The sequence below is a fragment of the Lepidothrix coronata genome, unplaced genomic scaffold (assembly GCF_001604755.1).
Source record: "Lepidothrix coronata isolate B3197 unplaced genomic scaffold, Lepidothrix_coronata-1.0 Scaffold18, whole genome shotgun sequence".
NCBI lineage: Eukaryota > Metazoa > Chordata > Aves > Passeriformes > Pipridae > Lepidothrix > Lepidothrix coronata.
This window is the reverse complement of record NW_016690198.1, coordinates 89,278-115,290: the sequence shown is the minus strand read 5'-3', so window position 1 is coordinate 115,290 and position 26,013 is coordinate 89,278. Positions and strand designations below refer to the sequence as shown.

General features: G+C 39.8%; 1 protein-coding gene across 7 annotated transcripts in view; it reads left to right on the top strand.

Annotated features, from left to right (window-relative positions):
• FAM172A (family with sequence similarity 172 member A) overlaps nucleotides 1-26,013 on the top strand; it is a 280,969-nt gene that overhangs the window by 176,251 nt on the left and 78,705 nt on the right. For all 7 annotated transcript variants that reach the window (XM_017807269.1, XM_017807270.1, XM_017807268.1 and 4 more), the window contains one exon: nucleotides 23,089-23,205. In XM_017807269.1, coding sequence (XP_017662758.1) covers nucleotides 23,089-23,205 — 117 coding nt within the window. The remainder of the gene's footprint in view (nucleotides 1-23,088; nucleotides 23,206-26,013) is intronic.

The window sequence follows — 26,013 nt, the reverse complement described above, 5'->3', positions numbered from 1 at the left end:
TGCTGGTAGTGCAGGATTTGTGTTTCAGTCCTTCCCTGCTTCCCCCTGACCTCTTTCAGATTGACACACTCCCCTTCAATTACTCCTCTTCCACCCAGATGTATCCCAAGTGAAACTTTCCAGCCTGTCAGCAGCGAATGCTCGATGCATGCCCTTGCACAACAGCCTACATCCATCCCTTTCCTCCCTTTGCTGCTAAGCCAGTGCACCCCAGCCACCTGCTTCAAACCCAGGTCCCAAAAAAAGCCTCCACTTTGATTTTAACCCCCCTTGCAGTGCAGAGATAATGAGTAATGCTGAGGAGACGTCAGTCTTCTGGTTCCTCTTTTCTTTTGCTGGTGTCACTCATGCCACACAGATGCCCGCGTGGAGCTGCTCCTTGTTCATGCGCTCCCTGTACTCAAGCAAGCAGTTCATGGCCTGAGCTTTGGGTAAATAACAACCGCTTTTCTCTGCAAAATTAACTTTCGCCAGCCAGCCTAAAGTGTAACCTTGTGTCATATTTTCTGCAGTAGGTTGACATCCTTAGGCATGAGGGATCAAGTGGTGCTACGGCAAGCAACCTTGTCTTTTCCTTAAAATAGCTGCTAGCATCATTGTGTTTGACAGGGGAAAATAATAAAAATTTTCTTAATATTTGTAGTATCTAATTGTACTTTGCCTTCCGCCTCCTGGACTGTTTTTTACTGCACTGAACCATGCCGGGGTTTGGGGTGGGTGGTAGCACCATCTCCTAAAACAATATTTATTGATAAAATATCCATAGATGCAGCGTCTGCTGTAAATGCAGTTGAATGTTGCTAACTTTTCGAGAATGCTAAATTACTGCTAAAATCTAATGACAAAATCTTCTAAATACATTTTTATTTGGCTCCATTATGATATTAAGCCTAAATGTTTATATTGCATTTAGAGATTTTAATGAATCTTACACTATTAAAGTTTTATCGGCAATTTTACCCTAATGGTTATTTTAAGATATCTAAATATGTAAGTACTGTCATTCTGAACCTTGTGTTTCCAAGCTTTTATCTCTTGAATTAATACGTATTTGCTGCCTTCAACTTAAACAGGAATAAATTTATAATGTGTGTTGTAGTTTTTTCGTAAAAGCCTAATTATGTACATTTCTTTCTAAAATGCAAGGATGGGAATAAATGTGTATTAATGCTTTAGATGAAAAAACAGAATACAAACATCTTGTGATCTGCATATATTTATAAATAGTCACACTTTTTATGCAAATGAAATTGTCAGGCTTCAAATTTTTGATTTTTGTTTTACTCTATTAGGAGAGTGGCTTATTTGACATTTCTTTGAGGTCTTTTTATAGTGTTCGGGACTTTTTCCATGCACCTAAAACTGGTGCCATCCTGTATTTTCTTTTATATGTTTTGTCTTTGTTTCCTAATTTTATTCTGTATACTTCATGGAAGATGAGAATGCTAATGAACATATGACGTATACCGTCGTTCACAGTATGAACAGATAGCTTTCTGTCTTTGTCAAATGTTTATGCTGTAAAATGAAAAATTAAACAATCCCAGCATTGACTCCATTGTAATTTCAGTTCAAATAAAACACCTACTGAAATTTTGTAGAATTTTTCCCATCAGAGAGAAATTATTGAGAGTGTAGGGAGACTAATTTTATATCCAAAGAGTAAAGCTTGAGGTAATTTGCTAGAAGATATAGACGTTATCTTAGAAAATTGTTGATACTTGACTGTAATAAAGTCCAAATAGTGTTAACCTTCAATTAACAAAAAAAGGGGGGAAGGTATCAAAACACTCATTATAGGTTTAATGTAATTTATGATGGATTCAAAATCTTCTGTCTGTTCTGGCCACTCCGATCGAGCCCTTCAGGCCGTGCTGCCCGTATTGTGTATTCAGCAGTTCCTGTTCGACATCTTCACAGTGAGTGATTTTGCCGGGCTTTCTGACACCCGCTTTCATGCACGGCCTGCTACTTCACACTGAAATGTGGGGGGTTTTTTTTGAGCTGCCTGCAATATTAAAGATGCCTCGGACATGTCAGGCTCAGTGCGTGTGCGTGTGTGCACGCGTACGAGCGCATATACATGGGCAGAGAATAGTTAAGTGAATACGCTCGTGGACACAGAAGCGCCGCTGTGCAGGAGTGCGGCGTGCGGGGTCGCCTTCCACGTAACATCCCTGTGCGCGGTCACGAACCCGCGCGGAGACATATCCCGCGCCCACGCGCGCACAAGGGTGTGATGCTCCCTCTCCCGCGGGCAGTCCCCGCGATGCTGCGGGGGAGGGGACGCGGGTCTCAGCAGCCGGCGACACTAGAGGGCACTGCTTGCCGTAGGTTGCAGCTTCCTTCTGGGACAGCGAGCAGAACTCTGCTGAATTCCGTAATCTTACTTTAATTAACAGTTGAATTCTTATTAGAAAGCCTAGACTGTTTAATTCGTTGTTGTTTTGATTTTAGCCTTGTGTTAATATCATAGATGGAGTCATCACCACTCACAGACAAATGCAGAATCAATTGTCCTAAACGGTAACAATTTTATAAAAAAAACAAACAAACAAACAAATAACCACAAACCAACCAACCAAAAAAAAAAAAAACCCAAAACAAAAATAAACAAAACAAAACAAAACAAAACAACCGCCCACGAACTAAAAAAGCCCCCACCAACTTGAAATGTTATTCTTGGCAAAGCCAGAAGGCTGAGTTTGCCCAGCGATGGGGTTTAGATCCCTTGCCTGCTGTGCTTTGAGCCAGCAAGTGTGATGCACAACGTTAGAAATGTGTCAGGGAGAGTCTTGATGAGTAAGGGTGATTTATTTCAGCAAAGGTCAAGAGAAAGATAAGCAGAGGACAAGAATAGGAAATTTAAAGAGTCCATCTTCTGTATATGTAAAACATGTATCATTTACATTACCCTTGGAAAAATGTTTCTCAATTACAGAATACTAAATCACCTGAAGTGCTGCTCCAAGTTCAAATATTTCTTCCATTTATGGGTTCATTTATTTTGGATGGGAGTTACAAAAGAGGTGGAATAATCAGGTTAATCAGGCTAATAAAACCAGCCATCATTTCACAAGCATCAGAAAATTAATACCAGTTTTAGACATGTTATCAAAATAAGGACAACTAAGCTCATTGTGAAAGCACTGCTGTTAGCTTGCCCGTGTCCTCTGCAGTTGGCAGAGCACTGTAAGGAGTGCTGCGTGCTGAACAGGTTCAAAAATTTTCTTTTCTATGAAATTCCAGCACGCAAGTTCAAGAAATTAAGTCCTGTGTTTTCAAGCTGTTCATTGCTTAAGCCATGATTTGGGATCAGGCCCTATATCGAATCTTTTTTTGTTATGTCTCCCTGATGTTTAGCCTGAGTATTTCTTTCTAGTTAAGTGTTCCTGACTTCCAGTGAGTGTTTAAATTTTCTCACACCAAGTATTCATAAATGTGTGTAGTTAACAGCTGGATTGCCTGATCCCTGTAAATGACCTGTTAGTTGAGGTGATGGCTATTTGGTATAAATAAAGGTTTCTGCACCTACGAGTTCTAGATTTAAGACATTTGAAACATAATGATTGTCCTACATAGGAAAAGTAATTTTTTAATAAACTTCTAAAATACTGCTGTAGCCAGAACTCGACGCTATTAAAAGGCAAGCCAGTATAACAATAGGTTGTGTTTTGTGCTGAGTGAATTGAAAGTATGGTGTTTTAGTCCAGAATAATTACTTGCAAATGTTAAAGTGATTTTGAGCCATTCCAGTCCTGAGCAATGTCTTTTTAAACAGTGAGGTGAGTATATGTCTTTCTCAAAAATCCTTCTGGAAGTTATAGCACAACTCCAGAGGACAGTGTAGTGTGTTTATTATAAATATGTAGGTTTCATAATTATTTCTGTATGATCATGTAGTGTCTTGAACAGTCTGGTTGCCTGTATTACATGTTTAGTAATAGATCTGTCATTTAAGAGCAAGCATCACCGAGTTTTGCTTTATCAGTTCATAAACAAACAGAAATAAAAAAGATGTTTAATCAATAAGAACAACTCTTTTTGCATTCACCATTTGGTAATTTGAAATCCTATTTTGTACGTACTAATGGTCTATAAGCAGTGAGATGCCAGAACTGCTGTAATAGGATTTTACCCCTCCTGGCAGGATGTTGCTTATGGCTATAAAAAGTTAATTTCAGATCCTGATACACTTGCATTAATTTTTGAGACATTGGCTGAATGTAGTAGCAAAGAAAAACAGGAACACTGCACCACTACAGTGTAGCTACTTGTTTATTACTTCCAACAAAAGGAAGATTGTTAACATGCAGGCCACAATGACTAGGGAAAAAAAAAGGTAGGAAACTGGCAGAAAAGGTCTCCCACATTTCTTCCTGAGTGTCTTGAGAAGAGAAATGGGGAGGGAAAGGAGAAACATTGTCTCCTAAAGGCGATTTAAATGGGTCTTGGCATACTTGGGAGATCCTGTTTGTGCATTAAAATATTTAATGATGAAATTATAGCACATATCAAACCTTCCTGCTTCTGAATGAGGAAACAATCTTTGTGACTGTATGATTTATGCAGGAAAAACAATTGGTTTAGATTCTTATATGCACCATACTTCAGTAACGTGTTTATATTCTTTGGAGTATTTGCTGACAAAAGGAGCATGTTGTCTCTTCGTTTGCCGGTGAGGGATCTGTTGACTCCACAGCTATGTGAAAACCTCTCATCAGCACCTATTTTAATCAGCAAGAACTTTACTATAAATCATTATCAAAAAAAGCATTGTGCTACAATTTTATACCAATACATTTATTTTGAAATTAATAGGGAAAAATAGTACAGAGCTTGTGCTTGAGATGGGCTAATAAGCGTGCCCATGAGACTTTCCTTTTCAAGCACTAAATGAAAGCTTTTGCATTGCTAACAGGCTACAAAAGTTGCTTAGGTAATAAGACTCTTTTTCTCTTATCAGTAAAAAGGAAAAAGGGAGGGATGGGATGGCTCAAGGGATTGGTAATCAGATTACAAAGTCTTTCACTTCTAGGTCACTGGTTCAAATCTGTCCCCTGTTTAGTAGTGACCAAAAGCTGTTCCCATCTGATGGCTTTTCAGTAGCCTTTGTGCAATTCGTGAATGATCTATATCCAATGCTTGGTGAAAATCACTCCTGGCCGTTGCGTTGGGAGTCTCAAATGAAACCCTTTAAGTAGAAATAAATGACCTGTTGACGCATTGAAGGGTTTGTTGGGTTTATTTTCCAGAAGATAATTTTAATAAGTTAGTGGAGCAGTGCAGCTGAATCTGCACTGTCACAGCTGCTCTGGGCTACAACAGCAAACTCTGCTTTCCAGCACTGACACCGTCACTTCCCATTAGCATTGCTTTGTAAAAAGTTTTTACCAGCTTACTTAACAATTGGACTGATATCTCTTAATTTAAGCCACATGGTATCGCTCCAATCTATTTTCATATTGGGCTAGATGTTAGATTAGATAAAATCGTAATTGAAAAAAACCTGAGAAGTAAAAAAGCAATTACTAAATTTATCTTAGAAGAAATATCATACTTCTTAGTAAAGTTGATTTTGTCAGATAGAATGTGAAAATATTTTTATTGATAATTTTAGTGCTGCAGTAATGCTGTGGAAGCTGAGACTGCAACTTCAGTGGGCTCTCATGCTGTATGTAACTTAGACCACTACTGTTTGCTCAGATAAATGTTGGAATAGCTTTATAAATTAAAAACAAGGGAAGACAGAAAATCTCCCAGTACCTGCAAAAAAAAAAAAAAGCCCTTGCAAGTGTACATTTTCCAGTGCTTTCTCTTATGGTTGCTTACTGTCTGATAATTAAAGAAAGGGCTTGCAGACTTTGCTCTTGTCAGCATTTTGAAGTACTATGTTCCTTAAGGTAGGGGTATGCTGGAGGACAGTTGCTGTAAAAGGAATGTAATTCCTTGTTCATTAATATATGAAACTGAAATGATGACTCTCTGCTATATGCTCATTTCTGTGGAAATCTCTGTGACAATTTAGAGAATGTGTTTATGTCCATAGAGATGCATATAACCCATTTTAAAACTATGACTTTTCCCCTAAAACCAGTGGAAGTAAAACTGTATTTCTTCTGAGACAACAGGCATGCCACATATATGATGCAGTAGATTTTTGCAGTAAATTTATACAGAACTAGGTATTTCATCAAATCTAAATGATATTTCATCAATACAAGCCTCATTGGATCAAATGAGTTCTATCATCCACCTCGTGTAAACTTTGGAGTTTGCTGATAACACCTCAGTCTGGAAAAATAAAACACGTGCATACGCTGAGGAGAGCTTGGTGGGTACCAGTGAGTGGGAGGAACATTTAGCACAGGGCCAGCACAGGTCTTTGCTCTCCCGAGAACACATCCTCCAGTGCTGGCAGTAATCTGCCTAACATGCTTATAGCTTCACCTTTGAAACCTAAGCTGGAAGAGTATGCTGTGATAAAACCTGTGTACTGCAAGATATATTCATATCCATGTTTTGCAAGAATGGCTCAGATGGGATTTACTGCCACTATTTTCACACTTGGTCTTCAACAGCCAAGCTAGCTGGCCTGCAATGCAATATGATTCCCTCTAGAAACTGCAGCAAGTGCAGAAAAAGAAAATCCCAGACAACGTATTTATGATCCAAAACACAAAATTCTCACCTAGTGATGCATTGGTACCACTTGTTTCAGAAATCTGTGGGACATGGAGCAACTGCTGCAGTGTCCCACCAAAAAGCTCAAGCTGTCCCAGCTCGTGCAGGAACAATGTGTCTCCTTGTCCTAGCACCACAGTGTTTTGTGGGCTGTTCATAATGTTTGGCTCAAGCTTACTCGCACCTACATCTCTGGCCCTGTTAGCAGGGGAGGGGAAGGAATAGGATCTAAAGTTAGCAACACAAGAGGTGAGGTTGAAAGGGACTGCTAGCTTCACAGGGCTGTTTGGTCCAGGAGCACAGGTTTGTAAGCCAAAGCCATTCATTTCAGAAGCTGACACAAAGGTTATAGGGGGAAAAATAATCTGAAAACATTGGCAGCACAGCTGTTGTTAAGCTCGAGAAAGCCTCCTTTCAAGTCTTTCATGAACCTTTGCTCCCTTTCCACAGGGAAGGCTGGTTTTGTTCCAGTGCTTAACTCAGGTCCTCTACTCAGAGGTGGCACCAGCATACGTTAGGAGTAGGCAGACCCAGGGTGGGTTCAGCAGAGTAAAGTTTGTCTATATTTCAGGGGTTTTTGTGAGTTCAATCACTAGTTTACAAAGAATTTGGTTAAACTGAGATAATTTCCCAGCGAGGCATTTTTCCTGGTATAATGATGCTTCTTGTGAAGTTTAAAAGGACTTTTATATGGCTGTAAGTGCATGCATATAGATTGAACTATATTGTGTTTTGGTACTCTGTGTGTTTCTAAACTGTGTTAAGAACCGATGCACTCCATTGCTACAGCCCCTCCCAAAGCACGTAGAAACCATCAAGGTGCTGTGTCTGATGAATGGACTTATTTATTTAAATACTGGATATGCAGTTGGGGTGTCATCTTTATAAGACGACAGACATGGATACTGAAGATCTCAGAGATGAGAGTTGTGAAATGTATTTGGTGTCGTGGTCCAGTTATGTGATGACTTTCAACTGATGGTGTGATACAGCCAGACTGCTTGTGGAAGTGGGTTGCTCATCAGACCCTGCTCTGCCCTGCATGAGCTATCGTGATTGTGGTGCTGGTAGTGAAATAAAGACATGGAAAGCTTGTCCTGGTTTGTTTCATCAGTGAAGAGAGCTGGAGGAAAAGGAGCAGAAATAAAGCTTGCAGTTGCTTTGTTTTTTAGTGTTGTTTATGAACCTTATGAGATCAGAGGGTCATGGGGAGTATCTTGCTAGTGATGTGTAATGGTTTGGAAATAAACACCAGGGGTGGCTCCAGCTGCCTTTTATCTAACTAAATGGCTATTATGTATATTCTATTTAACTTATTTTAAAATTAGGCAAAAGAGCATACAGGAATGCTTCTCTGTATGCTAGGTGCTTAAACTTCCAACTGTGTGTTCACAACCAAACAAAAGGAAAATGGTTCTCTCTCAAGGAGCTTATAATTTGGTAGATATATAACACAAAGCAGGCATGAAATGCTGTGGGAAAGAGGGACTGAGTTCCTCCCTTATCTCATGTTTTTAACATTTTAAATTTTCATTGATGAGGGCCAGAATTTGCAGATTTCACTCAGTGTGTTTTGCTTTCCATGATATCTCTGAGTTAATTTTTTTTTTAAGTGGGACTTCTTAAGTAGGAAATTGTAAGCCCTTAGCTTAAAAAGATGGGCAAGTGATTGAATCCACAACAGGCCTGTCTTCAAAGTACACTGACCAGAAACTGTGAAGAGTGTGTGCAGAAAGTTTAGCAGACATTGCCTTTGCTTTAGTACAGTGATGGCTGATTTTCACGGTCCTGTGGCATCCTGACAAGCTCACTGAAGACCTCGTGGTCACAAGACAAGGCAGCTATTTCTTCAAGTCCTACCTGGTGGACCAGAGACATTTACCATAGCAGCACTGCCTGTTTCTTCTGCGGAGAGAGGGGAGGGTTGCCCAGTGCTCTCCATGCCATCCCAGCTTGCCCACTGGTATAGTCTGGTTTCAGAAGCCAGCCTGGTTTCAGTGTGGCCTGGCTCATAGCTGCAGGAAAGTCTGGGTCTGGCAATCTGAGTGCAACCACCAGAGACAGAGTCTGATACAAAATTTTCAAGAGGACTTCTCTGTTTCCTAACAACCTTGAAAATAAACATGCAACACTCTTTAACATGCCAGTCTCTCTTCGAGGCTTTTCAGCACAAGAGCTTGGGTTATTTCACCAAGGAAGGACTCTGTGTGCTAAATGAGTACACTCCCACTTGGGAAGCTGAGAATATTTGGTGCTTTTGTGCAGCATCCATTGCCCTCACACTCAGGCACAACAGCAAATGACAGCATTCTTTATGCTAAGAAATTACACTCCTTGTTCTTTTGTTACCTGGCATCACTTCACTGAGCGGTGTCATAAGTAGTGGAGGGTGATTTGTGGTGTTTGATGAGCAGGCTTGTGCTGAGGGCAATGCAGAGCAAGTAGCACACACCAGTCTCCTAGAGGATTACTCAGAAGTAAGTTATGTGAGCAAGCTGATGACCAGGTTGGTGCAAGATCACTAAACAGGCCAGGAGGAACACAGAAAGACTTCATGGCAGTGAGATGGCATCCCAGACCCCTGCCACATTTCCATGTCCAAGGATGCTGTGGTGGAAGTTGTGTGTTGCTGCAGATGGAGAGGAGGTCCATGCCCAGGTCTCTGGAGGGTGGAAGGTCTGGGCTTCCTTTGCCAGTACAGCTGGGACTGATGGCTACTGGCACAGGACATGGACTAGACACTTAATTATGAATGTGTGCTGTTCTGTCCTGTGAATTGGAAGATCTTTTTCTGAATCATTTGTTTCATTCATTTTTTTCTATTATATAAAACTGTGTTTTACATAGTTATACATCTTTTAGGCTAGTTCACAAAACCCTTTAGCATATGAAGAATTTTCTCCTCCATGGAGGCTTCTTAGCCTTGCTGCTACTTCCCCATCTCATAAGTGGGTGGAAAACCTTGTTTCATATCTGATGGCATGTCCAATGTTTGATAAAGAGGGCTGATGAAAAAAATTATCCAGTATTTTTTCTTCTGCTTTACTGTTTTTTCAGACTTTGAAGATGTCAGTCATATTGGGGTTGAAACTAGATGTTCTCTAAGGTCCTTTACAACCCAAACCATTCTGTGATTCTATGATATTGTCATCTGCTTTGTATAATTTGGGCTTCTGCCACATATGCACATACTTTTTTGGTGAAGGAGCATGCAAGCCGCAGCAGCATTTTAACGGGAAAGAAGAGGGAATCTGCTGCGCCACTCTTTTGGCAGCCTGCAATAACAAATCACAATTTGTCATTCCCTAACCACAAAGAAAGTTAACTCCATGAATTTGTGTGACCTCAGAAGCTTCAGTTTACATACCCTGTTGCTTCAGGGACCTTGTCTGTGGAGAAACTTTTCCTTTCTGAAGTCACTTGGAGATTGCAAGAGTTGAAGCTGAGGCTTCAAAGGACAGGAAGAATGAGTGTTGTCTTATCCTCTGGCTGAAGTGGAAATCCATCTGTCTGTGTTTAAATAACAAGGGTGTCAGACTTCATGTCCATCTGTGAGATGCTGGGCTTAAGATTCACCTTCTCTCATTTTCTGTTTGTTTTTTTAAAGTCTGACCTCCTACTAAAAATTAATACATAGGCTGATATGTTTGTATACATGTATGGTAAGAGTGGAGCAACTTCCTAAATAAATGATGAGTCCACAGCCAACATCTAGAAATCTGTAGAGTATTTGCCCTCTTGCTTTTAAACCAGTGCAGTACTCTCTGTTTCTCTTGGTATAGAATGAAACAAGGAACCTGGCTATTTCCTTGAAAAAAGCACCAGCATGAGATTTGCAGAAAGCTGTAATAAAAGTTTTCCATGTACCATTCAAACAGAGGCAATGAAGAAGTAATGCCATTGTACCCTGTTGTATTTGATACTTAACATGTAAAAACAGTTATTTGCTTGATTGTTTCACATTCATTTCACTCATATGATTATTCACTTGTAGACTGAGTTCTGGATTTACACATTTATTGAAACATGAGAAAATTACTTCCATAACTTACTCCAGGCCATGTTTTTCATTAGATATGAACCATTACCTTCATAATGGTAAAATATCAAAACAAAACGCCAGCGCCTTGTATCATTTCATTTCCAAGCCTTGTCTGTTATTAGTTGTGTTACACACTGATTTTCAGTAGCAGTTTATTTCAACTAATTTGTCATCTCAAATATTTAGGGTCAATGTATTTTATTTAACTTTATTTGAGTAAGAAAAATTCCAAGAACCTACTTATTCTGGTTCAAAGCTTTTAGAGGTTTTCACCCCACATGATGCAAAACAGAAACCCAACAAGACAGTCTGAGAGTAAACAGACTGTTATAAAACCATTATAAAATGGTTTTATTAATCCATTTTATATGCATATGGTGTTTTTAGATACAGTAAAGCTGGTCCACTGTAATTTAGATGATGTTCAGCTCAAGCAAGTACCTTAGGAAGAAGAACCTGGTGTGCAAAGGGTTTATTTCTGTCCAGCCCTGCTTCCTATTCCATCTGAAATCATTCAAAGAAACAACTGCAGAGAGGCTGACCAGGCTTGAAGCCCTGGGGTTGAAAACAGTGGCAGTTTAGAGCCAGACTGGGGAGCAGATGAGCGTCTTTGCCCTGGAGCAGTTGCATCCCTCAGATGGGTGGACCAGATGGCTGAGGTTGGTATCAGCATCAACAACCCAGCTTCTATCTGCTGCCACCCTTCAGCAAAACCCGTACAAGCTGCGAGCTACTGCGATGAGTCTGACAGACAGCAACTGGAGGAGTCATCATAACTCAGTCATCTGTCTGCACCCCGAGACCCTGTTCCTCTCTAGTCTGGAGATTCCTACAACTCCTGCCAATAGCAAGAAAACTGGTGGCGTTTGAAAACTTACCAATATTTCTCAGTGGTAGGTCTCAGGCAGCATTCAGCACCTCGCTCAGGTGTGACAGGGTGCCTCTGATAAAATGTCAGTTGGGCACCACTGCTGGAAGTCAACTGTGCATCCACTGCTCTTAAATGCTGCTAACTGTCCTAATGGCTTCATGACCAGGCTGAAAGTCTGGCACCTGACCTACATTTAAACAAGGAAATGTGTTCAAAATGATGGCTTGTGGTTTCTCCATATACAGAACTGACTAGGGCTGTGAAAGTCCTTGTGAAAGCTGAGCTCTGGAGAGCAAGTCTAGGGCAAGGGGCTGGGCACTCCCAATTTCAAGCAGAGATGTGTTCATGTCATTTAGAGAGGTGATGCAGCCTCCTATGAGAAACCCTCCTGCATGTCTGTTAAAATGATGCTGCTTACACTGATGTGTTGTAAATCCAGAGCAACAAAGGTCCTCTGCTGTGCCAGAGTTTTAGGCATGATCACACACTTGCATCATCTTGCACTACCCAAATCCAAATTAACTGTGAGTACAAAATGAAATAGTTTGGTGAACTATGTGGATTGTTCGAGCATGATTTTCCTGTAGTGTACGTACCCAAGCTACCTTTTAAACAACCCAGCTTGAGCATCAGATGCTCCTCAGCATTAGCTGTGCCAAATACTGCACATCCCGTTTGAGGGAGAGGGATGGGTGGGCCTGTGGGACCCCCAGACTGGTGGGAGAGTGGGCAGGGCAGTCCCATTTGGAGGGCCGCGGGTGGATGCGGGGAGGGGCCTGTGGTGACACGCTGTGGGGAAGGTTAAGGTTAGGGTGGGTAGGGGGTTTTTCTGGGGATTGGAGGGGTTTAGGCTGGGCTGGGGCTGTGGGAAGTGCCCGAGCCCCAGGTGGGTGTGAGGACCCCTTGTCTGTGTGCCCCCCCCCCCGCGGGTGTGTCAGGGTTGCTCCCTGTTCCAGCATTGTTGCAGTGAAGGTGGGATATGCTGGGCTTGGCTCGCTTGCAGCTTCTGCCCAGGAATGGTTTGTTTTGAAATTATAACATCTTGGAAGGGTGTTTACGGCAAGGGAATGTTTTTGGGTTTGACTGTAGGAGGCTGGGGGGGGAAGGCAGGGAGAGAAAGGCTCATCCAAATCATTTTAGTGGGGAAGAAGCTTGTGTGCCCTCATGAGGTTGCGAGCTGTGCTGGCGGTGGTATATGCCTCCAGTAGGGTCTCCCATGCCAGACAGGTCAAAACTGAATGGTCAGATAAAATGTGTCCCTGGGTAGGATGGGCTCACTAGCCTTCCGGCAGTCATCCTAGGAGAAGGACAACTCTAACTCCAAACCCAGGCAGACGGAGCTCGCTTAGCCATATAAGGCCATCCATCCAAGAGAAGGATACTCTAATTAAACCTATGTTTTGAGGACTTCACTTGCCAGGCCCTGGCAGATGAACCTTAGGAGTAAAGGGTGGGACCAGTTCTGTGCATACTGTGCCTCACCTAAAAAAAATCCATTGCACAGGCTCAAAGGATATGTCCACATTTGTAAAGCCCTGTAGCGATAGACAAGGGACAAAATGGCAGGGGATAAGGTGCACTGGAAGCTGCAGACCCAACCCTGCATGCAGGAGGTTCGGGACATTGGTTGCCTGAGTCTGCCCCCGGAGATGACAGTCTTGTTCAGCAGCATCCTGAATGACCAAGCAGCCTTTTTCAAGGAAAGCACTGCTTGCTCCACTCGGAGAGGGGCCTAGAAAAGGTGGCCTAAACAAAGCTCATCTCCACCCTTCACCCAGTTGGTTAACCGCAGACCAACGGGCATCTTCTGATGTGGTCGAATAAAGATAAAGAGACAAAGGCATACACCTGCCTTTAAAGGTGTGTTCAAATTGACACTTGCATGCTGGAACATCAGAACCATGTTTGATGCTGTGGATAGTGGACACCCTGAGTGTCGTTCTGCTCTAACTGCTCACGAACTGTCACGTCTTAACATCGACATTGCTGGTATCAGTGAAGTTTGTCTCCATGAGGAAGGCAGCCTTAGAGAACATGGTGCCAGTTATACACTCAGATAAACCCTGAACTGAAAGTTATCTTTCAGGAGTTGGCTTCATGATTAAAAACTCTATTGTCTCTAAACTTGAAAATTTGCTGGCAGGTCATTCCAGTTGTATCATCTCCTTATGCCTCCCACTACACAAGCAACACGTTGTCCTCTTTAGTATATATGCCCCAACTCTCCAAGCTGACCATGCCGAAAAAGATAAATTCTACACCAACCTGCGCTGCCTTACCGAAAAGATTCCTGCAGATGAAAAGATCATAATCCTTGGTGATTTCAATGCCAGAGTAGGAAAGAACTCAAGCCTGGAAAGAAGTGTTAGGCAAGCATGCTGTTGGAAACTGCAACGAAAATGGTCGACTTCTGCTAGAGTTTTGTGCGGAGCAGAAGCTCACAATCACCAACGCTATCTTTCAGCAGAAAGATAGTTTGAAGACAACCTGGATGCATCCTAGATCTAAGCACTGGCAGTTCATTGACTATGTCTTGGTGCGACAGAGAGATGTTTGCAATGTTCATCATACTCACGTGATGCCTAGTGCAGAATGTCAAACAGACCATCGGCTTGTGCGCTGTAAACTTAACTTCCACTTTAAGTTCAAACCTAAAAGGTATGGTATTCCGAGGAGGAGACTCCAAGTTAACAATCTCCAATCAGCCGCAGTGAGAGACAGATTCCAGGTAAATCTTAAAACTAGACTGGAAGATCATTCCATAGATCCCTCTCCCGAAGCGCTTTGGCAACATATTAAAAATTGCATCCTGCAGTCCTCTGAAGAATCCTTAGGGTTCTCCTTCAAGCAGAACAAGAACTGGTTTGATGAAAACAATCAAGAGATCCAGGAATTGTTGGTAAAGAAGAGAACTGCTCACCAAGCACTCCTTGCTCAGCCATCTTATTATGTAAGAAAAGCAGCCTTTCGTCTTGCATGCAGCAAGCTGCAACAGAAACTTCGAGACACCCAGCACAAGTGGTGGATCAATCTAGCAGAAAAGATCCAATTATGGGCAGATTCAGGTGATGACAGAGAATTCTATGAGGCTTTGAAAGCAGTGTATGGACCTACACACCAGGTTCAAAGCCCTTTACTCAGTGCAGATGGCCAAATGCTTCTCACAGATAAAATTTCCATTCTGAATTGATGGTCTGAACACTTTCAGACTCTTTTCAGTACCAACCATGTAGTCCAAGACTCAGCAATTCAGTACATTACACAACAATCGGTGAAAAATGAATTGGATATTGCCCCTACTATGGGATAAACTCTTAAGGCCATACAGCAGGTGAAAACTGGCAAGGCAGCTGGGGTTGATGGAATTCCACCTGAAGTCTGGAAACATGGGGGCCAAGCACTCCATGCTAAGTTTCACGAGTTTGTGGTGTGCTGCTGGGAACTAGGCAAACTACCATCAGACCTTCGTGATGCAGTCATCATCATCACCTTGTATAAGAAGAAAGGAATTAAATCAGACTGTTCAAATTACCATGGTATTACTCTGCTCTCCACTGCTAGCAAAATCCTGGCAAGAATACTTTTGAACAGACTAATACCCGCTATAGCAGAAGGAATTCTACCTGAAAGCCAGTGTGGTTTCAGAGCCAACAGGAGTACCACAGACATGGTATTTGTTCTCAGACAACTGCAAGAGAAGTGTAGGGAACAGAATAAAGGTCTCTATGTGACTTTTGTTGATTTCACCAAAGCTTTTGATACTGTGAGCAGAAAAGGTCTGTGGCAGATTTTGGAACGTTTAGGTTGTCCCCCCAAGTTCCTTAAAATTATCATTTTGCTTCATGAGGATCAGCACAGCCAAGTCAGATACAGCAATGCACTTTCTGAGCCCTTTCTAATAACCGATGGTGTGAAACAAGGTTGTGTTCTTGCACCAGTTCTATTCACAATCTTTTTCTGCATGATGTTCCAAAGGGCCACGGCAGACCTCGATGAAGAAAACAGTATTTACATCTGATATCGTACCAGTGGAAGCCTATTCAACCTGAGGCGACTGAAGGCCCACACTAAGACTTTAAATCATCTTGTATGGAGGCTGCTTTATGCTGATGACGCCGCCCTTGTTGCCCACACAGAAGCAGTTCTGCAGCGTTTAACATCCTGCTTTGCTGAGGCTGCTGAGCTTTTTGGGCTGGAAGTCAGCTTGAAGAAGACAGAAGTTTTCTACTAACCCGCACCTCAGGAAGTCTTCCATCATCCCCACATCACCATTGGCCAATCAGAGCTCAAATCAGTCCAGCAGTTTAATTACCTAGGCAGCCTCATCTCCTCAGATGGTAAGATTGATGGAGAGATAGACAACAGGTTAGCAAAGGCATATAGTGTTTTTGGAAAACTCCATAAAAGAGTTTAGTGTAAGAAACACTTGAAGAAAAGTAAAAAGATCAGTGTTTACAGAGCCATAGTGCTGTCTACTCTTTTATATGGATCCGAATCATGGGTCATTTACCGTCACCACCTATGACTCTTAGAACGCTTCCATCAATGCTGTCTCCGTACAATCCTAAACATTCACTGGTCAGATTTTGTGACTAATATGTCTATTCTAGAACAAGCAGCAGTCACAAGCATTGAGGCCATGTTGCTGAGAACACAGCTGTGCTGGGCAGGGCATGTCTCCAGGATGAAGGACCACCGCCTCCCTAAGATCCTGCTCTATGGCAAACTTGCCACCGGCTGCCGCAAGAGGAGATATAAGGACTCCCTGAAACAATATCTCAGTCTTGGCCATATTGATCAACATAACCGGTCTACTCTGGCCTCCAATCAGGAGACATGGAGACACACCATCTATAACACAGCTGCTTCTTTTGAGAACACACGCAGAATCATTCTTGAGGAGAAAAGACAACGCAGAAAGAACCGTGTCTTGCCAGTACCACCTAAGGAGACTTTCTGCTGTGCCTTTTGCAACCGGACTTGTCTATCTCACACTGGCCTTTTTAGCCATCAGTGCGTTTGCAGCAAGCATGGGTAGAGTCCTTCTCAAATCTTTGTTCGCGAAGCCTAGCCATGATGATGATGATGATGACATACCCAAGCTACCTTTAAAAAACCCACCTTGAGCATCAGATCCTCCTCAGCATTAGCTGTGCCAAATATCGCACATGCTAATTTTGGATGCTTCTTGGCAGCTTAAGCAGACCCTTGTGGAGCTCCACATTCCTAAGACCAGACTGGTGTTTATTCCATATATTAGAGGCAAACCAACAGCTGCCTGCTCCTATCAGCAACATAGGAACATTAACACTTACACTGATTAGGCTTCATGTTCTTTTCCTGGATGAGATACGTAGAAGCTGTTAACCCTTCAAAACTTGATTTTCATGTCAGTGAGATTTCCCCAGTTCAGATCTCCAATTCTGAGACAGCAGACTCCTGCTGTCAGGAGGTTGTCCCAACTGGCTGCCTCCAGGTAGACTCACCTGCTCCAAACTTCCTTTTCTGACCATCAATGCAGTTCTCCAGCAGTGCAAAGGCTAATGTGTCAACAACCTTCACTGCTGATATATCTTGAGATGCAGCAAAAATGGGATTAGCTTTTGTTTAGCTGAGCTTTTGATGGGAAGAGCTTCACCAAACTCTCTTGCCTAATTTTGGTCTGCAAGGAAATTATCTGTGGAGTGCTAATATTCTGTGTTCCAGATGGTGCAGGGTGCCTCTGCCACCAGATTGGTTTGGTTTGCTTTGTTGTGGGCAAGATGTAGCAGACCCATTCAAAGATTTCTACTGCTGTGGTACCATACCAGTTTAGGTTATGTGATGGGCTTTCTGTTGAATTGTTATGCTTTGTTTTTGCTGGACAAATTGCGCAGAGGTTTGTAAGGTGAGCCAAAATTCCTACCTGTAGCCCTCTCACACACTTAAATCACCCATGTTTGGGAGCTTGGTGTTCTCCACATTATTACAGGTCCTCAAAGGCTTTTCTTTAGTAAGTTCCCTGTCGTGACACACTAGGGTCAAGGGAAGCGGAGGAATTGCATTATTATTTAATTAACAAATAATAATAATTAATAGATAATTATTTAAGGAAGCTGAGCCCTGAGGCTTTTGTATGAGAGAGCCATGCATGTTGTTTACACTGTTCACAAATATTACCAGAAGAATTTTGTGTACAGGTTTTTTCAGTTGTCAGGGTTTTTTTATGACACCTACACTTTTTTTAATCTTGAGTTATTTTAGATTTAAATATTTTTCTAGTCATGATTAATTTTAAAAACATACAGCTCCAATGTAAAGCGTGCATGGAAATTTTCAGTAGAAGTTCTGCAACAGAAATTGTTTTACAGTGTGAACTTTGATGAGTCCTAGACTCCAGATGCTCTAAAGCAATCTGTTCTAATATGTTCATGTGTTATTATTACTGTTGGAGTGTGGTTTAATGATGTAGAAAAGTATCAGCGTTGTAGAGGGAACATCCAATAGAACTTTGAACAAAATATCAGAAAGTACTTGTCTGTGGTTGTTCTTTGGTTGTATCTGTGCAGATGTCTTCTCTCACTGTTTAAAAACTACTATTTATCAGAGGCTTTGTCTACTGCAAGCATGGATTTTATCATGTCTGTGAATTCATTTAGGAAAATTTATTGTTGTTGCTAATTGAAAATGAGAACTAGTGGAACTTTGTATTATTTATTATTTTGGCTTTTTGCTATTCAAGTGTAGTTGCTCAGAAATTCTAATCCCTAATTATAATATTTTATGAGGGCTTGAGGATCTAATTCCCTTTTAAAAACATGACATTATTTCAGAAATTCAGGAATTCTGTTCAGGAAGCAGTGAAAGGTCTTGGGAATCCCAGACCAACGAACTTGAACTACAGACATACATAATTACATACTTCCTGGTGAAGAATTTTTCCTAGCTGAGGAAGGGCTCCAGTGCTGCCACTCAGACAGACTAGTCACTTGATATGTATGAGACTGAGTGAAAGGAGGGCTAAAGAGCATGTTGGAAGACCACAGGCACATAGCAGTCTCCAAGGAGAGCATGTGAAGTTACCAAGAAGGGATCTGCAAGTCTTTTTGAAAGTGCTAAGTAAAAATTGCCCTCTTGCACACCATTCCTGTCATGTGATTTCTTCTCTCTTCCCATCTACCATTGCTTTTACAATACTGCAATGTCCAGCTGATGCTGTTTTGATCCACTAGAATTTCTACCTCAAACTCATTCCACTTTTGGAAATTGCAGAGATTATTTGGAGTGGGGCTTTCACAGTTGTTTCCTGTGAAAGGAATTCAGTTTGCAGATGCCAAAACATCTTAAAGTCTCAAACCACTATGATGGAACTAGAGGTGGTGGAGGACTTGCATCAAAATTATATTGCTCCAAGGCAAATGCTTACTGTCAACATGGTTGCTAAAGCTCAGAGTATTCCATGTAAACAACATGCCATGACTGAAATTGCAATGGAAGACAGAGTAAGTAGCTGAAAGTTTTTTCAAAAGTTCAAGGGAATTAATATTTGGGCGCATTTTTCTTCATTTTTCAATCCATTTTTCCTCATTCCTAATTATAAGCAACTCAGAAGAGTAAGTATTCCCCAAATATGAAGTAATGGTTGTTGATTTGATTGTCTGAGCCTGTAAAAATAAAATAATATTTTAACTTCCTTTTACCTTTACCAGAGTTTTGAATTTTTAGCTGTTTTAAATACCTGTTAGAATAGATATAAAGGATATGGAATCAATGCTGCAAGGATTTACTCTGACAGGCGATATACCTAAAGTCTACCTGGGATATTCATAGATTTTTGTGTTTGCAGGATCAGGCTTCTGAGTCTGCTTTTAGCGCACTGATGCTTTCATTTGACAAGGGTGTTATGCTATGAAATATATACCAAAGGTATATTTTATCATCTGTGCCAGCTATATATACATGCTAAATATACTGTGTATGTATTATATGTATGAGGCTATGTTTTATATACATACACTACAGATAATAAAAGTATCATCCTTTTGTCATTATAAAGTTATGATAACTGTGTAATATAAACTTACAGAGGATTGCTCTCTGACTTTACAGACAGATTAGCAGTAGAATACTTATTAAATTGACCAATAAATGAGTAATTATTATGTAATAGTTTAAGGAGTGCATTTTTAGGGAATTTCAAGTTCTTGCATATATAACTGTTAGAGCTGAATACTTCTGCAACTAGATAATTGACATTTTCCCTTCCAAAGTGAAGGAACAAATTTTCAACCACTGGCATAGAGAAGACTTTCAAAAGGATGCTTGAGTGCTTTCGAAAGCACTCTTGTGCTTCCTTGTCTACAACTTGTCCTTCTAAGGGAATGAAATACATAGTGTTGATATATGTTCAATAAGTTACAAAATCAAACTTAAATATCACTGCAAAGAAGGAACTCAAGAGCAAAGGTAAAATGGAGATGCCTAAAGAGAGAAAATGGTTGGGAAATTCCAAAGGACTCAGAATGGTGTGTTGAGTGATACATGAGAACCAGTTTACACAACAGAGAAATGCCAGCTTACCTACTTCTGGCAGTAATAGAATTATTGGAAGAAGGAGTGTAATGACAGAGTGAGTGAAGCTGTAAACCATCCAATGAAGGGATTCAAAGAGAAATGTCTTCTTGCAAAATCTATTCAGCTAAGAATAATTTAAGATTTGAAAATAACTAAATAATTAATTAAATAATTAATTAATTAGATAATTCTTGGGTTGTGAAAAATTCCCATCTATGAAATTCACTGATGTACAAAGAGTATAAGGCATAAAATAAACTTCAGACAAAATCTGTAGGCCTTTGTTTCAGAAAAAAAAATTTATTCTGAATAAAAATATCTAATTTTTGTTATTTTTAGTAGCCTGTGGTCTATTAAATATCTTCAGTTTTATTATGTCCACCTCAAAAGACTGTACAGGCTGCGTGGAGTAGATTAGTCTTGTAAATCTTGCATCCCATATCATCTTTCCCTTGGAATTTGGAACAACTCTGTAGTTATGGGCTGGCTGCTATGTTGTTTTTCAATGTGAATGTATTTTACTCTAACAAATTTATTCCACTGACTTAATTTTTTAAATTTATATTAATTCAAAACTGGTTTTAGAAAAGATAAGTGTGTTTTAACTGTGAGGTATCCATTCATTGAATCTATGGCATTTGCTGAGTATTGAAGCATCTATGGCCAAAAGCACATAGGTTTCTTGTATCTTCTTGCTAGATAAATTATCATCCCTGATAAGAGGGTCTGCTTCTTGAGCTTAACCTGGATCTGTTCTCCTTGATTATTATTATCAGTGAATGTCCTGTTGTAGCAGGGAGCTTGAGCTGTTCTGATAGAAGCTAAAGTGTCCTGGGTTTGACATGCTCTGTTGTGACATTTCTGTGTCACTTAAAGATGGACACATTAGACTAGTTGTTTAAGTGAAGGTTTTAGCCTTGATCCTCTCCCTACTTGAGGTATTGTTTTTGTCTCTTTCTTTCTGAGTTGATTCATAAGGGCATGGATGCCTACCAAAACTTATTTCTTCTGGGCTGGGTGTAAGGAAATCTGTAACTAAAGCTCAGTTAATCCCTTCGATCCCTCTTGGCTGCTGCATCCGTGAGACCTTATCCTGACCTTAGCACTGTGGCTGAGTTATCAAAAAACATCGCATTGTCAGCCTCAGTCTCTTTGCTGATCTTTATGAAGAGAATACCATTCTGCAGGCATCCACAAAGCTCAATGGCAAGCACCAGGAGCATGTTGGGTATTGCGTATTATTTCCTATATATCATATATGATCTGAAAAGCCAAAACCACGTGTACCATGTGAAGAAAGAGTAGGAAGAGATGCTGATCAGTGGCTGGCAGTTCTTCCATGTGCTTAGGGAAACTGAGAATAGCAAACCTGAGCTAAGTCTAGAAAGGAAAATGGGAACTGGACATTTGTTTCTTCTTGGGATTTGAAGAAAAAGGTGATTTTCTTAGATGAACTGGGTGACTAGTTTTTGAAACAGAAATGCAGGACACAATAGCTTGAGAAAAAACTGCTTTCCCAAAGCAGAGCATATTTCTTCCCTTTGATGGTCATTAGAAGTGCTTCCGAATACCAGCCCTTCATGGAAGAAGTCATACTAGAATACTATGAGCAGGTGATGATTTTAAGCTTCCCCCTGCATGTAATAGTTCCAAGTAATTGGTAGGTATGTGGGCTTCAAGAACAGTGAAATTTTTGCACCTTTGCTGTTTAAATCAGTGTTTTGTACAAGACAGTGTAGCCAAGTGAGTGCTGGAATACACAGGACTGGAACAGGAGTATTAGTACGTACAGTGTGTTTCAAAAACTTATTTGATGTACAGCAGGGTTAAAAACAAGTTGGGTGTGTATTGCTGACAAGTCTTTTTAGATACGGTCTCTTTCAAAGAACTCATTTTCTGGTAAGAATTTGGACCCACTCTTATGGCAAGGACATGGAACAGAGGGTTCGGAGGTACAGCCTATATGCTGATAAGCAGTTACTAGAGCGTGAACAAAGAATGCCTGGTTTTAGAAATGTTGTATGTGTTGCATTTATACAAAAAGAAGCTTAAAAAAAAATTAACTTTAATACATACGCAGTATAAAGACACTTGTTGCGAAATGCTGGTGTTATAAGTATAATTTATTATGCTTTCTTTGATCCAGTGTTACAAATTAGGGTCACTCATGTCAGGAGATTAAAACCTTTTTGTCTCTCTTTGATATCAAACTATTCTTTTCCTGTCCCTTTTATCTTGCAGAGCAGTGCTGAATTCCACAGCATCTCACTAGTTCGCTGGTGTTATTTGCAGCAATCATTTAATTGATTTTAGAACTGATCTTATTTAGTCATAACGTCATTTACAACAACAGAGGCTCTTTAATATCCTAAAAATACTGAGAGGCTTTGGAGTTAGCTGGGTAAGCATATGTATAAGAGAGACCACCAAGAATTTTGGGACCATGGTGTGAGTGCAAGATAGCCAAATTGGATAGAAAAAGAAAAAAAAAAAAACAACAGGTCAAAGTAAGATTCTACATCAGAAAAACTACAGCAATCTACTGAAAATTAGTAGATGATAGTCATGAGTAGCTTACAGTGAACCGCAGGTACCAGCTTCCCTGAAGCACTGAAATAGGAACTTGGAGAAGCTTGTAAAAGGTGTCCTCAGGGAATCTTCCATTTTTTCACTATGATGCCTTTAATCCTAGAATTGTCAAGCCACATGGAAAATAATAGGACTGAATAGTTCAGTCAGTTAAAAGTTAGTATTATTTCTTTTATCAAAAATATTAGGTGTTTCTGGAGCTGTTAGGATTTGTATAAACTTTAAAACAAGTGATGTCAAGTACTGATTCTGTATTGCTCTTTCTTTTTTTAATTTAAGATCATTATCTCTGACTAAGCAGACTCTATTCAATAGAAAGGATGAATTTTAATCCATTATTTTTTAACAGATGATTCAACGAGAGGCAGAAGTAAAAAATAAGGTAACTGCTGTGGCGTTGACAGACTCTGTTCATAATGTGTGGCATCAAGAAGTTGGAAAAACTATTCGAGAGTGGATGCGAGAGGTAAGGCCTATTTTTTTTGAAGAGTTAGAGTATATACATCTGTATATGGCTCACTAAACATGTCTGTTTCTGTTGACCTTTTCTGTTTTTTGGGGTGTGAAAGACAGCACATTACAGGACTGAGGAAATCATGTATCCATACCAGCCCCTAAAATAACCAAGATTAAAGCCATTTCTGAATTTCAAAGTGAGCAGTCAAAATTATAAGAGCTAAGTCCAGTGTTTCTTCCTGCTGCATGACAATATAGAGACATACTAAGGAGGTCTTTGCAGTGCCTGATATCTGGAGCAAAGTCCTGGGTGCACTCTGCAAAGCCCCTTTAAGCTCTTCGTGACTCAGTTTGATGATTTGCACGGTTGGCAAAGTATCCTTTCTCTCAGCAGTTTTATGATATGTAATTACTTCTACAGTGCTCTGAAGGTTTCATACTGAAGTATGGGGTACTGACATTTTAAAAATTATATTTTTTAAAGCAAGAGCAGCTAAACTACTCTTTATGAGTCTTGTCCTCACCAGGTCAGGCTCATCTCTATGTTTTTCTACATTCCCATGGCAGAACACTAAAATAATAGGTGCACAGAGCAAATTTAAACTAGTTGCATCCTGAACTTTCTGTTAGACTTGACTTTTTCTCATGGATTTAGTGAAACTTTGTGTATAGAGTGCCTATTCCTGACTTAACCTTAAAGTTTTATAGGCCATGACTGATGGGAATAGAGAATCACCTGGGATGCAGCCTGACAGTTCTGACTTAAATGTTAAAAATATAAAGAATGGTAATCCCTACAGGCTTTGTCAGAGAAATCCCCATTTTCTTTATGGGAAATCAAAACCTTAAAATATGTGTTATGTAGTAAAACTGAAATTTTAAATCCTGTAATTTGAATCTGACATCTCCATTTTTCTTTAAGCATTTAGTCTGAATAAGACAAGTGCATTACCTTTAATTTCATTTGCAGAAAGTAGATGTTAAAGAATACGTTAAATGATTAATGGCCTAAAAAGTGGATAGAGTGTCATAACTTACATTAGCATTAAAAATCTCCTATAAGAAAGAAGAATTTTACATATGTGAAATGTGGCTGAGTGGTATTAAGACTACCGTATCACCTGGATATCTCTTACTTTAATCAGGTTTAAGGCTACTGGTAAAATGAATAATAATTAAAATATACACCTAATCGCTGCCTGTCTGTAGGGCTAATTGCTGTCATTGAAAGAATGAATTGTTAAAAAAGTAATTCTTCATTGGAGCTATCTCTCCTGTATCATTGCTGGCCTATTTTTAGTACCTATAGAAGTCATGATTTTTGAATTTATTAGGAGCTGTGATGAATGATAAAACAAATCATCCATTTACATATCTTGACACTGCTTTCGAGAATACTTATTTCTTACAGGGAAGTGTCACATTGTATATAAAAGCTAGTTAATTGTGTGCTAATCTTCTGTATTATCTCCAGCTCTCTGATGTAGTGTTCTATCAGTAGTTAATATTAATTTTACTTATTTCAAATGATTGTAATACTTTATAAAAATTCTACTTCTTTTATAATATCTACCATCTTACATTTGCAATTTCACATTCAGCTGTTAATTAAAATTATACATGCAAATTGTAAAAATGTATAATGCTTTCCTACTTTAAACCTGAAAACCTCTGTGAAATACTTCCATTTTAACCATTTTTTTACTAAAAAAGTTATATTACTGAATAGTGTGTTTGTTGTTTTTTTTTTTTTTTTTTTTTGTTGAGTTCAATAGTTTCATTGATCTACTGTTTCTTACAAAAATCTGCCATGCTTTGTGAACTTCACTTTCTAATCTCATACAGCAACCCTTCCTTTATGTTGTTCCTGCTCTCCCTGGTCCCAGAACAGTAGGGTTGCCTTGACAAATCTATTCAAAAGCCATTCCTTGCCCTTTATTGGTGGGGACTGAAGCCTTTGAAATTCTCTTCTCACTGCAACACAGCTGACATCTTCTTCCAGACAGAATGAATTAAGGAAATACAATAAGACACTTGATCTACCAGTCAAGGATCTTTCCACAGTGAGGACGGACTCCATGGTGCACAACTAGGGCAGCAAGCATCTAGAAATACACAATACATGCTTGTTTACCAGAATAGAAGTTGTCCATTTTTACTATCATGATTGATGGTATGATTTTTTAGAAATCTGTCTGAAAATTTATTGGGTCTTTCCAAAAAGTTGTGCAGGTTTTTTCCTTTCTCTCTTAGTGAAGTTAATCAGGTTTTCATAAAGGGAAAATTCAGATTTGAAACAGGGGAAGCCACGTAGGTCTTGTTGTTCAGCTGCTAATCTTATTAAAAATGCAGTTGCTTTAAAATTAAATCTTCAGTTCTGTAGATTTGATGTAGTTTCAGCATATTTTATTAAAAGCATATTATTTAATAATTTAGTTCATAGACTACTCTGAATAGATATCATTTGGAGGAAAGCATTTACAAAATTCATGGCAAATTCATCCTACTCAGAGGTTCAGGAATGAAAGGTAAATGTAAATGCTTCCTGAATATAAGTCCCCAAAGACTGGTATTTGCCTTTTTAAATGTTCATGCACAATTCATCTCAGTTATATTTCCAATTATTTGAATATTAATCTGCTATCTTGAAGGCTTCTGTTCAGTTATAATATGTTGTTTCCTGATTATAGAAACATTCTTTCCATGGTGTACTCCATCAAAACACACGGAAAAATTTCTGATTACTTAATGTTGGCAAGCGAGCAGGCTCAGTGTTTATATCAACACCTATTTAAAAGCAACAGAAAGGAAAAGCTTA